The 14,589-nt window shown below is 29.5% G+C and overlaps 1 protein-coding gene across 1 annotated transcript; it reads left to right on the plus strand.

Annotated features, from left to right (window-relative positions):
• Positions 1 to 8,303: 8,303 nt before the first annotated feature.
• Positions 8,304 to 13,826, plus strand: LOC111877162 (aromatic aminotransferase ISS1). Its single transcript, XM_023873690.3, has 9 exons — positions 8,304 to 8,935; positions 9,126 to 9,173; positions 9,458 to 9,586; positions 9,660 to 9,719; positions 9,828 to 9,984; positions 10,193 to 10,299; positions 10,389 to 10,447; positions 12,370 to 12,478; positions 13,258 to 13,826. The coding sequence occupies exons 1-9, from the start codon at positions 8,873 to 8,875 to the stop codon at positions 13,705 to 13,707; spliced, it is 1,182 nt and encodes a 393-aa protein (XP_023729458.1). The 5' UTR covers positions 8,304 to 8,872; the 3' UTR covers positions 13,708 to 13,826.
• The last annotated feature ends 763 nt before the right edge of the window (positions 13,827 to 14,589 follow it).

Raw genomic sequence — 14,589 nt, forward strand, 5'->3', positions numbered from 1 at the left:
TAGTTCATGCATGAAAGGATATTAATGACCAAGAACCCATTTTTATGACTCAAGCTACTCCAAAACTTCTGAAAGGACAACTCATGAAGTCTAGAGTAGACCATACTCAAGAACACCAAGCAAAAGGGACCCAAATACATGAAACATAACCATAAAAAGAACTAAGAGCACTATTCATCAAGATTAGAGATTTTTACCTCCAAATGATGTCTGAGGGGGAGTTACTTATGGGTCTAAGCTCCCTTTAAGTTCCCAAGATGATTCCACCACCTTCCCATTCCTTCAATGTCAACAAAAACACACACATAAGGTCAAAATGTCTACACAAGAGGTTAGGGTTTGCAAGTCGAAATGAGTGATGGAGGCTGATGAAGGAAAGGTCTTGAGGCTATAGAGGTGATTAAATATTTCACAAACCCTAAACAATAGGGTTTTCATCCAGACCGAGTACGCCCAACGTACACGTGTGTACGCCCAATGTACTCCAAAACGACGACGTTTTTCTTTCAGGGACCTTACACTCAACATACTCATGCAAGGCACTTTTCTTCCTTAAGTGCCACATGGGACCAATTTGCAAACAAAACTTGTTCCAAGGGTCAAAATGCAATATTTCTTCATAATAGGGTTAAATGTAGAAATACCTCATTGTTGGGATGTTACACCTAAAACCATCATTATTTTTTCTTTAAAATTAATAAATTAGAGATTAAAACATATCCGAAAAATATAGGCGTTATAGTGGGATCGGAGAAAACTTCAAGTGCAACAAAAACACAAACCCAATTTTCCTTATAGAATCAAATGCTATATCGAGGTGAGTTTCATCTAAAATGCAGATAAACTCCTTAATATTAGTGAATTCAACTTGAAAATTGCTCAACATCAAAGACCCATGTAATGAAACACTGAACTTTGAAATGCTCGGATTAAAACTTGAGAATTAAATAGAGAAAAATGTATACGCGCCAATTATGTTATGGTTTTATTGATCTTAAAACCATAAGTCGAAGGACTAGTGAAAACGGTAGTAGTAGTAGTGTAGAGCTTAGACAAATTTCGGTCCTAGTTTGATAGTGTGATTGATTTGTCTGAAGATAGAAAACCCAACTCGGGTTTGTTTGAGTCACCCAAAAACTATGTATCGCCGACCATGGTGTTTATAGTTGAATCGGAATCGAAGAGGAAGTTGTGTTAAGGTATGAAAGCCATGAAAAACACTAAGATGAAAGATAAAAACAAAGTTAAAAAGAGAATGTGAAAATTAACAAATTTTGTAGCTATTTTTATAGGAAAAGGTTTCTTAGATGATGAGCTAGGGGAACGATTATATGAAGAATGAAAAGAACATGTGAATACATGAATGTCGTGAGGAGTTTTGTCAATTGAATTAGGAATTTCAAGATGTATGTTGGCATCGTTGGGTTCATCGGAAGAATTATCGATAGAGTGTTATGGATTCATCGGAGGAATTATTGTTGGTTTTTTTTTTCAAAATCGTTTTTCCAAAAATGATAAAAATGAAAACAGAAGTCTAAAAATATGAATAAACTTAAAACTCTTTTTAACCCACCAAGGATCACTTTGCAAAACATGGAAAGATTAATAACAACCATAGAAGGGAAACATGTTACAACATTTGAAGACATTGATTCCTCTCAGGAGGTTGAAAGATGAAGATGGTAAAAGATTCAAATGAGAGCTTCTCTATAAGTATCCACCAAGCAAGAGTAAACCACTTCAAGATGCTAGTATCCACTTGTATAAAGTTGTTCTTAATCCATTAAGAATTATACCAAATAAGCCTTAAAGAGAAGCGACTTATGAACCTCCAAATCTAGCACTAAATTTCAAGAAATAAGAGAGGGATAAAGGCTTGCCCTCTTCAAAAAATGGCAACCTAGAAGAGAGCAAAAGAAAGCCAAAAAACCAACAATAAAATTCGCGTGATCAATCTTTTGAGATGGTACGATGGCCTATCGTTGATTGTTCATATGAATTTTAAAAATTATTTGTTTCTTTGAGTTTAATTTGGATCATAAAAGGCTAGAGGAATTTCGTTGATCAATATCAAAAGCATAAATGATAGAGGTTCATTCTACACGTGGTGATTACCTATGGACAGATTCTTGATGGGAAATAGTCATGTATAAAAATAGAGCGGGCGAGTGAGAAAGGGTAATATATATATATATATATATATATATATATATATATATATATATATATATATATATATATATATATACACATATATAAGCTCAAATAAAAACAGTAAGTAGTGTGAGAACGTAAAAACATTATGTTTATGTTATTATTCTGCCATGAATGTTGTATATATGTATTGTTGAAGTAATTCTAATATGAATACTAACGTTTGATTATTCATATATCTATTAGAAGGTTATTATTTTATTATAAATTTATGTATTTACATGTTTGTAGTAAATTCTAATTTTAGTTTTAACTTGTGAGTATTCATTGTTGAATAATGATATAAAATTATGCATACAAAGTTCATTGCAGAAAAATAACATACAAGTAGTTAATACAAAAAGTTGTGCATACAAAATTCATCCTCTAATTACATTAAATTAAAACATTAGATTAAAAATTAAAATAAAGTTAATACATATTATAAGGTGATATAATTTCACGTATTTATTTAAATCAACGATTATAATTTTATATAACTAAAACAATATCTTTTAATTAATAATTTATTTAAAATAATTTATTAATAATTTTGAGTTTTTTAATATGAAAGTTTAATTAATTTTATAACTGTTATCCTCACGGGTTATAAACTTATATATATATATATATATATATATATATATATATATATATATATATATATATATATATATATATATATATATATAGAGAGAGAGAGAGAGAGAGAGAAAGAAAGAGAAAAAGAGAGAGAGAGAGAGAGAGAGAGAGAAAAAGAGAGATGATGACATTTTCTAGGTCCTTAATTATACAATAATAATTTTAAAAATAATAAAAACACAAAATAAGAAAAAGACAATATTTTTATAACACTCAAGAGTGTGTTTAGCAGCAAGTTTTTGTTAGCTTCTAACTTTTAGATTTTAATAAAAAAAAAAAACTCGATTTAAACAAAAAAATTTCGTTTGAGAGTACAAACGTTTAACTTTCAGTTTAAACAAAAAAAATTCACATCTAAAAACTATTCCATACAATGTTTAAAAAAGTTATTGAGTTTTTAACCAAATTTTCAAATTTTCGTTAAAAATATATTATATATTCTATTTTACTAGACAATTATCTTTTTATTATTTTATATATTTTAAAACTTAAAACTAATTTTGCCAAACACTTACTAATAATAATAATAATAATAATAATAATAATAATAATAATAATAATAATAATAGTAAATTACTGAAATCGTCCCTGTGGTTTGGTCAAAATTGCACGTTTGGGCCCTAACTTTTTTTGCATTCGGATGGTCCTTGTGGCTTGATTTTGTTGCGTTTTTCGTCCCTATGGTTTGATTTTGTTGCATTTTTCGTCCCTTACATACATAAAGTTAGGGACCAAATATGCAATTTTTACCAAACCATAGGGACGAAAAACGCAACAAAATCAAACCACAGGGACGATCCGAGTGCAAAAAAAAATTAGGAACCAAACGTACAATTTTAAGCAAACCACAGGGACGATTTCAGTAATTTACTCTAATAATAATAATAATAATAATAATAATAATAATAATAATAAAAATAAAGAAAAAACTGTAGCTACCAACTAGATACCAGTTTCTAGTTGTCAAGAAACCATTCGTAGTACTTTCGCTGAATTGAAGATTTGAAGCACAATTTATGTAACTTGTCTTTTATGTATGATTTTCTTTTTAGATTACACAGGACATAATCATACTCGTTGAATACATTAATCAAATAAATATTCAAATAGTAATAAAAACGTTTCTATAAAATTAATTTCATGGGTAATAGTGGACTATTACTTAATTTTTCGTTGAATACATTAATCAAATAAATATTTTAATAATGATAAAAGCGTTTCTATAAAATTAATTTCATGGGTCATAGTGGACTATTACTTAACTAGTTTATAACTCGTGGGAAGCACGGTTATACAATTAATTAAACTTTTAAAATAAAATTTTAAAATTATTAATCAATTATTTTAAATAAATTATTAATTAAGAGACTTTTTTAGTTATATAAATTTTAATCATTGATTTAATTAAATAAATATGTGAAAGTTATATCACTTTATAATTTGTATTAGGTTTATTTTAATTTTTATTCTAATGTTATTAATTTAATGTAATTAGAGTGAGAAATTTAAAATTTAAAATTTAAAATAGAGAATCAATAGGTTTACAAATGACATGCATTAATTAGGAGATATATTGTGGTGACACATGGCGAAAAGAGAATAAAATATGCATTAATTAGGAGGCCTAATAAGATGACACATGTTAGAAAGAGAATAAAACTATTGTTTTATTAGATAGAGATATTTTATGTTTTCAAAACGAAAAACAAAAAAAAAACAAAATAAATGGAAGTACAATTTGAGTGGTCTATATCAACTCTTTCTAAGCCTAATCCTTGGAGGTCAATGGTATAATATGCATAATATTTCACATTTCATTTAAAAAAAATGTAATTTTTAGCTTTATAATTCAAAAAATAAATATAATTCCTTAGAAATGATTAATAAACACAAAAATTAATTAAAATAAAAATTACATTAAAAAAAAAACCAAGATTAAAAGGAAAACCGAGAAAATAACTAACTTTAAAAAAACAACTTACATTTAATAAAAATGAACTACATTTAAAAAAACAAAACAATCTAGGGGAAATATTTTTTCATGATTTTCTCCTTCTTTTTCAAAACTAGCTCGAAAGCCGATCTCGAAAGATGATCGATTTTTTTCTATTGAGAATTTCATATCGTTCATTTCTTGCCTTTCCGCAAGCTCCTATTTTTTCGGCTTCTTTTTCTTAGTCGAATGTCAAACATTCAGCGAAATTCAGATTGTATCGATCAAACGTTGCTGTCATTTTCCACGTTTCGTTTGCGTCAATGCTGAAATCTGATGCATTGGAAGAATGCCCATTCCCATTCCTTTTTGCTTTATCCCCACCCATCGGTTTTGAACGATTTCTTATAACTCGAGTTCGTTGTCCTCATTTAAATTTAGCCTGTCACGAGCATCAAAAGAAGTTGTGTATCCGTTGGAGCCTATTTTTGTTCTTTTTGATTGTGCTCCTGCTAGTATGAAGTCGACTTCATATTTTTTCCACATTGGACTAAGAATTAACAATTTCCAAGGCTCGTTAAACTTGAATGTATTTCCCGTTTCCTCGTGAAAAAAATGCAAAGCCTCTTGAAAAATTTCTTCATCTCTTTAGCCGCTTCTACTTGGGTTTTTAGATTGTTGTACAACTCGTTCATTTTTGAAACACTTCTCGATATCCCTCGAAACTTTGAATTAAGTTGGTGTTTGGTATGGTACTCATCATCTCTACCCATCTCCATGCGAAATCTTTCAAGAATGCGAAGCTAAAAATGTTCATGTAATTGTGCATTTCCTTGCGCTAAATCCTCCAAAATGTCAACCCAAACTTGTGTCAACAGTAGCTCTTCTTATGAAATCCATGCTTGAGGCCTCTGCTTTGTCATCTCTTGCATCAATTGTTTTCCTTTCTAGCATGGTGGGGGTAGGGGTGGGGGTCAAGTTTCCCGTACAATTTCCTCGTGGGGTTTTGAGAGTGAAATGGTAGGGTTTGGCTTTAGGTTTGAGATTGACAAAGTGAGGTTTAGCTTTGGGTTCGAGATTGATAGAGTGGGGTTTGGTTTTGGGGTTGATTTGGTGAAAGTTGATTGGGAACAACAACAAAGTTGGTGAACATATTTGGACTATCATTTCGTACTTGCACGGGGTAGTATTGACTAATATTTTGATATTGGAATTGTGGAAGATATCGAATGAGTGTATCAAATTGAGAATGATGAACCGCTTGGGATGGATCGATGGCGAAAATGTTTTGAGTTGGGTACTTGAACTCGAAACATTGTTTTTTTTCTTCTATCGTATTTTGGGGTTGGATTGTTAGAGTTCATTTTTTAAGAAATATAGAGAGGAATTGATAGAAGAATATGTGAATTTGAAGGTGAAAGTAGTAGGTTATTTATAGGTGTGTAAAATGGTAATATATATATATATATATATATATATATATATATATATATATATATATATATATATATATATATATATATATATATATATATCCCATTAATCGCTTGACGGTCTGAAACCGATTACAATTAGGGGTGCTTGACGAAAATTAATCAATATCGGTAAAACTCGGACTAGACGGTCATCGGCGCTCCTCGATAATCCTTGGAGGTAAAAATTTTAAAAATTCAAATTTTCAAATATTACATCAAAATTTACAAAATTTTAAAATTTTAAATATTCAAATATTCAAATATTATAAAAACTATTTCAATATTTAAAAATTTAAAAATTTTAAAATTTCAAATACTAATTTTCTTAAGATATATTAAGTTTAAAAATAGTTTTATTAGTAATTTAGGGTCCCCGATTAATCTCTATCAAACCGATTAATTGCTTGACCCCAATCGACAACCGAGCTACCGCTGAATGATTTTTACAACCTTGACATATATTTCTCATTTGCCGCTCTAATGCTCCAGCGTACTGGCAGCAACAACGTATGCCTAATCATGAATGATTATACGGCAGAGATGTATAATCATACAAGATTATACATATTTATACGTATATGCCTAATCATAAATGGTTATACATATATGTTTGTTCACAAATTGAGTAATCATAAATGATTATGACAGTTGGTGGCAGAAGAGGTGGCGGTGACAGAGGTGACGGTGGTATAAGTAACAAAGATGACTGTGGTGGGGTCGACTGGTGTTAGAGGTGGTGGTAGTGGTGGTGACGGAGGAGAAATGAACGATCAATACTGTATAATCATTTATGATTATACCAGGCCTGCCGTGCCGATACGCCAGATGGTTAGAACAATAGATGTGAAATACGTAGCTGATGCTGAATCTCAAGATCTCTATTTTATTTTTAATTTCAACAGAACCTTTCTTTCTCTCTCTCTCCATATATATATATATATATATATATATATATATATATATATATATATATATATATATATTTTGTAGAAGTTTAGGAGTTAGCGTTATAAAAAAATGTATTTTTTTTTTCTTGAAAAAAAAGCTGTTGGAAACGAAATTTCTCCAAAATAAAATAAAATAAAAAATAAAATGGACTAATGAGGTGAAGAGAAAGGAGTGCATGGTAGCCTACCTCACTTGGTTCCCCTAGCACCTAAACCGCGGTTCCTTCCCCGCTTAGCTTCATATGATTTTAGTGTTGAATATCAGACCATATTTTAAGTGCGGTAGTGTTTGAATATCAGAAATATTGTATAAAATTTTATACTTCAACTACTATATTCCCACACAGGTCCAAACGACAAAATAAACATGAGAACGAGTCGTAAATCCTTGTTTTATTTTAACTTATTTGTAGTCTTATTATATAGTCTTAATCAATTATGTTTATTATACAGTCTTAATCAATTATGTTTAGAGTCCAAGCTTACGGTCTTACATATTTAAACAAAATAAATCCCCATTAGTAGAGATAATCATGACATCATGATAAAGATCCAAAAAATAGACCCAATATTACTGCAAAAGTTAATGATGGATAATAAGTAATCAATTATTAAGTTTGGTTACGGTTAAAATAAGTTGTGTTATACAATTTAATTTAAAGAGTTTATGACCATGTCAAGCTATTTGCATTAGGTCAATCCATTTTCATTAGTTTTTTAATTTTATTTTACTTCTTAACTAGTTTATATTTTTTATATAGTAAAATGACTTATATTGTTATTTTATAATATATACATTTTCTATTATTGTTATGATTAGCCGTTATAAAAGTTTAGTAATATATAATTAGATAAATTATGATACCTCCAATAAAAATAGTAGCATCATTCTCAAATTCGATAGGTATCATAAACATTTAAAAAGTTAATTAACGTATTATTCTATTAATAATCAAGTTGAAATGTAAACAAATAAAATGAAAATCCACCACCACCATCACCCTCCTCCACTCCTACCCCATCATCAACCACCATCATCCGCAACTACATTTCTTCAAATCTCGCCCACCACCTTCATCATCATCAATACATCACAAAGGAAGGAGACAAAGACAAAAACATTAAAAATACCCACATTTAAATCGAAGCGGAATTTGTGGGAGATTCCATCGTCAGTGACACTCTGTTCTTTGCAATACGCTTGACTACAATTTCCTTTATTTTTTCTTGATAATTTTTATTTTTGTTCAAGAGGAGAGAGAGAGAGAGAGAAAGAGAGTCTTAAAAGAGAGATAAACATAAACCTCCTTTTTTCTGTGAGCTACAAGTCAGTAAAAGCATATTATCTGAATTACGTCAATCTCTTTGGATATATACCATACACCAATACTTGTAAAAGTGTTTCGTCTTTTTGGCGTTCTCTAGTCAGCTTTTCTTGTTTATATAAAACTCTCGAGCAGATGAGAAAAGCCCAATTTCCATAGGATGACCTCTTAATATTCCATCGATTAAAGATCTAAATTCTCGTAATCTTGTTTCGTAACCCATATCAAATTTGGGGATTTTGATTGAAAAAGTCACACCCCTTTTTCCTTTGTGGAGGGTAGGTGAATCTTTTTCGTATTTATTTAATATACATATATAGAGAGAGAAAGAATTGGGAAGACAGAGAAAACTGAAAGATGGGTTCGTATGGAATGTTAGCAAGGAGAGCTGTGTCTACTGAAGCACCCGTCATGGTTCAGGTCAATTTCACTCTCTTAGCCCTAAATTTGGTTCCTTTTCTTGATTCGGGAGTTGCATGTTCTAATTCAAGGTCTTTTTTGATCTGGGTTTGCTTCTTTTCTTGTTTTATGTGTGAAAAACTGTGTTTTTTTTAATCTTATGGGGATATGTGTGTTAATTCTTTAAATTGAAAGTGTAACATGTTTGCAGATACAAGAATTGCTTCGAGGTATCAAGGGTGCAATATCTCTAGCCCAGGTTGCTTATTTTCCCTTCTTTCCACTTCTTTTTATTAACATTTAATTAGTATTCCCTCTTTTCCATGATTATAGCTCAATTTCCAAAACTCACAAAGATCAATGATGAATCCGGAAAAACATTTCGTTCTTTTTCTTTTATTTGACAAGTGGGGTTCTAATTCTTGATTGAAGTGACAGATTAAGATGAACGCATTCTGTTCAAATTAGGTTATTAAATTTGAAATTTCCCGAAAAGAGACATGTTTGTTTATTTCGTAATTGTTTTTTCTTAAAAAAAAACAGGGTGTTGTGTATTGGCAACCACCAAAACCAGCTTTAGAAAAGGTGAAAGAGCTTGTGTGGGAGCCTTCAATCAGTCGATATGGTGCAGATGAAGGTCTTCCTGAGCTTCGAGAGGCATTGACTAAAAAGGTTTTGTTAAACACCATATAATTAAATAATTACATTCATATGAACATATTCTAATAGTTTCATTTATTTACAGTTGCGTGAAGAAAATAAGCTAACTAAATCCTCAGTGATGGTAACTGCAGGGGCAAATCAGGTAGTTTGGGCTGATTCTATTTCGTTATTCACTTATTTGTATGAATAGATTGTAAATTGTAATGATTGTATTTTATCTTTAAAAATTAAAATACATTATTTGTTGCAGGCATTTGTGAATATTGTTCTTGCATTGTGTGATGCTGGGGATTCGGTTGTTATGTTTGCACCATACTACTTCAATGCTTACATGTCATTCCAGATGACAGGTGTCACCGACATTCTTGTGGGACCCGGTGATCCAAAGACACTTCATCCGGATGCAGGTTGAGACTTCATTTATGTTTCATGCACTTTCAAGTTTCAAATTCTTAGGCCTTATGCTAATCTGATGGAATGTGTGTCCTTCCGTTTTTGTTTAGTGGTGTTTTATTCCATTCGAATGACACAACACTTTATGACATATTTCCATTATTTTATGAGAATTACACTTTATGAAAAATTGCAATATAATCATCATATTATTTACTTCAGATTGGCTAGAAAGAACTTTGCGGGAAACTAAACCAACACCAAAGCTTGTTACAGTTGTTAATCCAGGGAACCCATCTGGAACATACATCCCTGAACCCCTTCTCAAGGTTCTCTCTCTCTCTCTCTCTCTCTCTCTCTCTCTCTCTCTCAACAATGGTTTTAATGATATTTTAAATGGTTGTTTATGTTTTTGTAGAAAATATCGGATATCTGCAAAGATGCTGGATGTTGGCTTGTTGTAGATAACACATATGAGTAAGTTACTTTGTATGTCAAGAAATTTTTTGTTTTTGATTTTATGATGCAAATTAGGCTCCATACATTTACTCTTAATTTATAGAAAATGTGAAATGTGGATATAAATGGAGAAATCACAATTCGCTATAATATTTAACCATGAGAATTGCATAATTGCGTAAAAGCTTAACCAACTTTGATAATTTTCTCAGTTAAGGTAACCAACTTTTTTGCCCCCTAAAAAAAGACTAAAGTTTCAAAATTTGTATTTAAGGTCATGATCATGAGCTTTCGTTTCTTTCTTGGTAAAGGTAACCAACTTTCATTTTTATGCAAGTAACCCTTATAAATATAATATATAAATATATGAAATTCTCCCTATAATATAATATATATAAATATAATAGGGTGGGTTATCAGTTATCGGTTATCATTGAATTTGTTTGAGAAAGAATCGTTTCAAGTTGCCAACAAATGCATTTTATATTTTAAAAGGGTAATCAACTAATGTTTTCTGTATGTTACCATCTATTTCAGGTTGAACAAGTCAACCCTCTTTCCAATTTTACACTTTTGGCCCAGATTTTAAATTTTGTTACGAATTTGGTCCGAACATTAAATTTTATTATGAATTCATCGCAACTTTAGTTTAATTTACAAATGTATTTTTCTACAACTTTTTAAAAATTTTTACAAGCTTTTAAATTTTTTTTTTCTTATTTTTTTCAGTTAAAAAAAATAAAAATAAATTCTTTTACAACATTTTTACAAGTTTTTATAGAACAATTTACTACTTGTAGTACTTATTTACAAAAAAGTTATAAACTTGTTTTACATTTTTGAATACAACGTTTTAAACTTAGGTTACAACTTTTTAATTTTTTTTACACTCTCATACAATTTTAGTACAGTTGCTTGTAAACACAAGTATTTTATAAATGTTTTAAAAAAATTAAAGCTTTTTTATATGTTTTAACTAAAAGTTTATAATTTTTTCTAAACAATGTTTTAACCTTGTTTTACATTTTCTTAAATGTTTTTTTTACACATTCATACGACTTATCTTTAAAGAAAGTATTTTTAAATGTTATAAAAGAGTATAAAGAAGTTATAAAATATATATGAAACGTTTTAAAAATTTTGTAAAAAAAGTTTATAAATGGTTGTATGAAAGTTATAAAAAACGTTGTATGAAAATGTAAAAAAAAATTAAAAAGTTGTAAGAAAAGTTTAAAACATTTACAAAAGTTGTATGAAAATGTAAAAAAAAAAAAAAAGTTTAAAAAATTATAACCAACCCATCCAGTAAATTTTTTTATGAAAAGTTGCAAAAATATTGTAAAAGAATTTAAAAGAACTGTGAAAAAACTAAGAAAAAAAATCTTAAAAAAGATTGTAAAAATTTCTAAAAGAGTTGTAGAAAAATAAATTTGTAAATTTAACCAAATTTGGATGAATTCTTGATAAAGTTGAATGTTTGGACCAAATTCATAATAAAATTTGAAATCTGGGCCAAAAGTGTAAAATTGATAAGAGGGGTGACCCGTTCAACATGAGATAGTTGGTAAATATACAGAAAACATGAGTTGGTTACCTTTTTGAAATAAAATGCGTTTGTTGGCAACTTGAAGACATTTTGAAAAGTGTCTTTCCCAAATTTAGTGATAATTCTATATAATAATATGGTTATTCAAAACTATGCTTGGAGTAATTATCCAATTTTTTGTATTTTAAACCGTTTTCTTTCTAGCTAAAGGTTTAATTTTACCAATTTGACATGTTATCAATAAAAAATAACCGAAATTGACCCATTTTCACTTGAATGGTTTGAAATTGCGTCCTCTAATTCATCTTTATCTCCATATATTATCATATATATTTCAAGATTGTATCATCAAGACATGATATTTTTATTGGAATTTAATCATCACAATAAACAGGTATTTCATGTATGATGGTTTGAAACACTCTTGTATTGAGGGCAATCACATTGTCAACATCTTTTCTTTCTCCAAAGCTTATGGGATGATGGGTTGGCGAGTTGGATATGTAAGTCTCACCTTCTTATCAAACACATTTTTTTAATGCTTTTTATTTCTTTATACACACACACACATTTTTTTAATGCTTCTTTTACTTTATACACAAACACATTTTTTCAATGCTTCTTTTACTTTATATACAAACACATTTTTTGAAAGCTTTTATTACTTTATACACAAACACATGTTTTCAAAGCTTTTATTACTTGATACACAAACAAATTGATTATAACTCGTTTTATTCATGTAATTTTTAATGACATGGATTTTTTCTAACTTTTTATTATTTTAATTGAATTACAATTTTATCTCCTTAAAATAACAAAAAAAAAAAAACTTTTTGTTATTACTTAATTTTTAATTAAAACTTCGTTGACTGTAATGGTTAATTTTTAATTTTTGTAACTAAAAGTTCCTACACTATGATTATAGGAATGTGTCATAAATGGGTAACAAACTATTTGTTTTTGTTCACAAAATACCATTAACAACCACTAAACTAATGGTATTTTGCTTACAAAAAGTTCCATTTGCTTACCTTCTTGTAGTAATGGTGTTTTGTAAAAACAAAAAATAGTTTGTTACCCATTTATGACATTAACCCTTAAATTTATGTATTGCATTTACATATAAACATATAATATAAAAGAATTCATGAAAATTTATCCATTCCCGTACGCCAATGAAACATGATCACGGAATGTAATGACTCATTCCATTACTTTTCTTATTCCATTCCATTCCCCTCTATCACAATTCACAGCGACTACAAATGTGTAATTGCAGATAGCATTTCCTATGGAAGTGGAGGGATTAGCACCACAACTCCTGAAAATCCAAGACAACATTCCGATATGTGCTTCAATAATCTCACAACGACTAGCCCTTCACTCAATGGAAGAGGGATCACAATGGGTCACAAATCAAGTCAAAGATCTAGTCAAAAACAGACAACTTCTTGTTGATGCATTATCACCATTAGGAGAAGGTTCTGTGAAAGGAGGTGAAGGAGCCATTTACCTTTGGGCAAAATTACCTGAAAACTTCATTGATGACTTTGAAGTTGTTCGTTGGCTTGCTAAGAAACATGGTGTGGTTCTAATCCCTGGAACCCCATGTGGGTGTCCAGGTCATGTTAGGATCTCCTTTGGTGGATTGGTGGAGAAAGATTGTATTCTTGCATCTCAGAGACTCAAGAGAGGGTTGGAAGAATTGGTCAAAGATGGAATGCTTTGACTATGGTGTTTAGTGTTTGTTTCAAATGTTGTGCTTCTTGATTGGAAATTGATCAACATTGATTACAAGTTTACATAATTGAATTTTTACAATAAATGGAAACTTTCGGATGAACATGATGAAGCTCTCTTTATTGTTGTTTTTGTGGTTTCTTGGATATGTATTATTCATCATATCTTTCTCATTCATATTCATTCGTACAAATTTCCATTTCAGTTTCTATTAAACCATTGTTTGGTTCTGTCCCATTACAATATTCCAAACATCTCTTTTAATTTTTATAAAACCCTTATTTTTATAAAAAAGCTTCTTTATTTAATTCTTTAACTTAATAAAAATCTTTGTTTTTAGCTCATAAAATATGATGTATGTTTGATAATTAAATTTTTATGTCTTTGATTATATCCCATAACTTAATTATTTAAATTTGATATAATAAGGTTTATAACCAAATCTTATAGAGTTTTTAGGTTTCACAGTTTATAAATTTGGATTTTTGGGCTCTTTAGGGTTTTTGGAACTTTGTTAGATATTTACCATCATGTTGAAATGAAATTAGAAGATTTTAATTTATTTTTAGGGTTTTATACCCTTTTTTTAGTTGTAATAATTGTTTAGAGTTCGTTCTAATTCGGGTATTGACATTTCATACAGTAGTTAGACAACTTACTAGAATCGTAAGAGTCAAGTATATTAGTCCTAGATTATATTAGTCCTAGATTTTAGTTGGATCCTAGTTTATACAAGATTGTGACCTAATTTCTATTACTAGGTCATGACATGATGTGCATATATGGTTTATAAAAAGTTGAATGAGTTCGAGAATGAGAATTTGCAGTTGTCATAGTATCCCCCACTCAAAAAGAATTTTGTCTCGAAATT

This window comes from Lactuca sativa, chromosome 4, assembly GCF_002870075.4.
Source record: "Lactuca sativa cultivar Salinas chromosome 4, Lsat_Salinas_v11, whole genome shotgun sequence".
Taxonomy (NCBI): Eukaryota; Viridiplantae; Streptophyta; class Magnoliopsida; order Asterales; family Asteraceae; genus Lactuca; species Lactuca sativa.

Bases quoted from the DNA above. Each gene is read 5' to 3' on its own strand.
- LOC111877162 (XM_023873690.3), top strand. From the start codon at position 8,873: ATGGGTTCGTATGGAATGTTAGCAAGGAGAGCTGTGTCTACTGAAGCA. The intron at 9,720-9,827 runs GTAGTTTGGGCT...TATTTGTTGCAG, and splicing joins TAACTGCAGGGGCAAATCAG to GCATTTGTGAATATTGTTCT. The intron at 12,479-13,257 runs GTAAGTCTCACC...GTGTAATTGCAG, and splicing joins TGGGTTGGCGAGTTGGATAT to ATAGCATTTCCTATGGAAGT.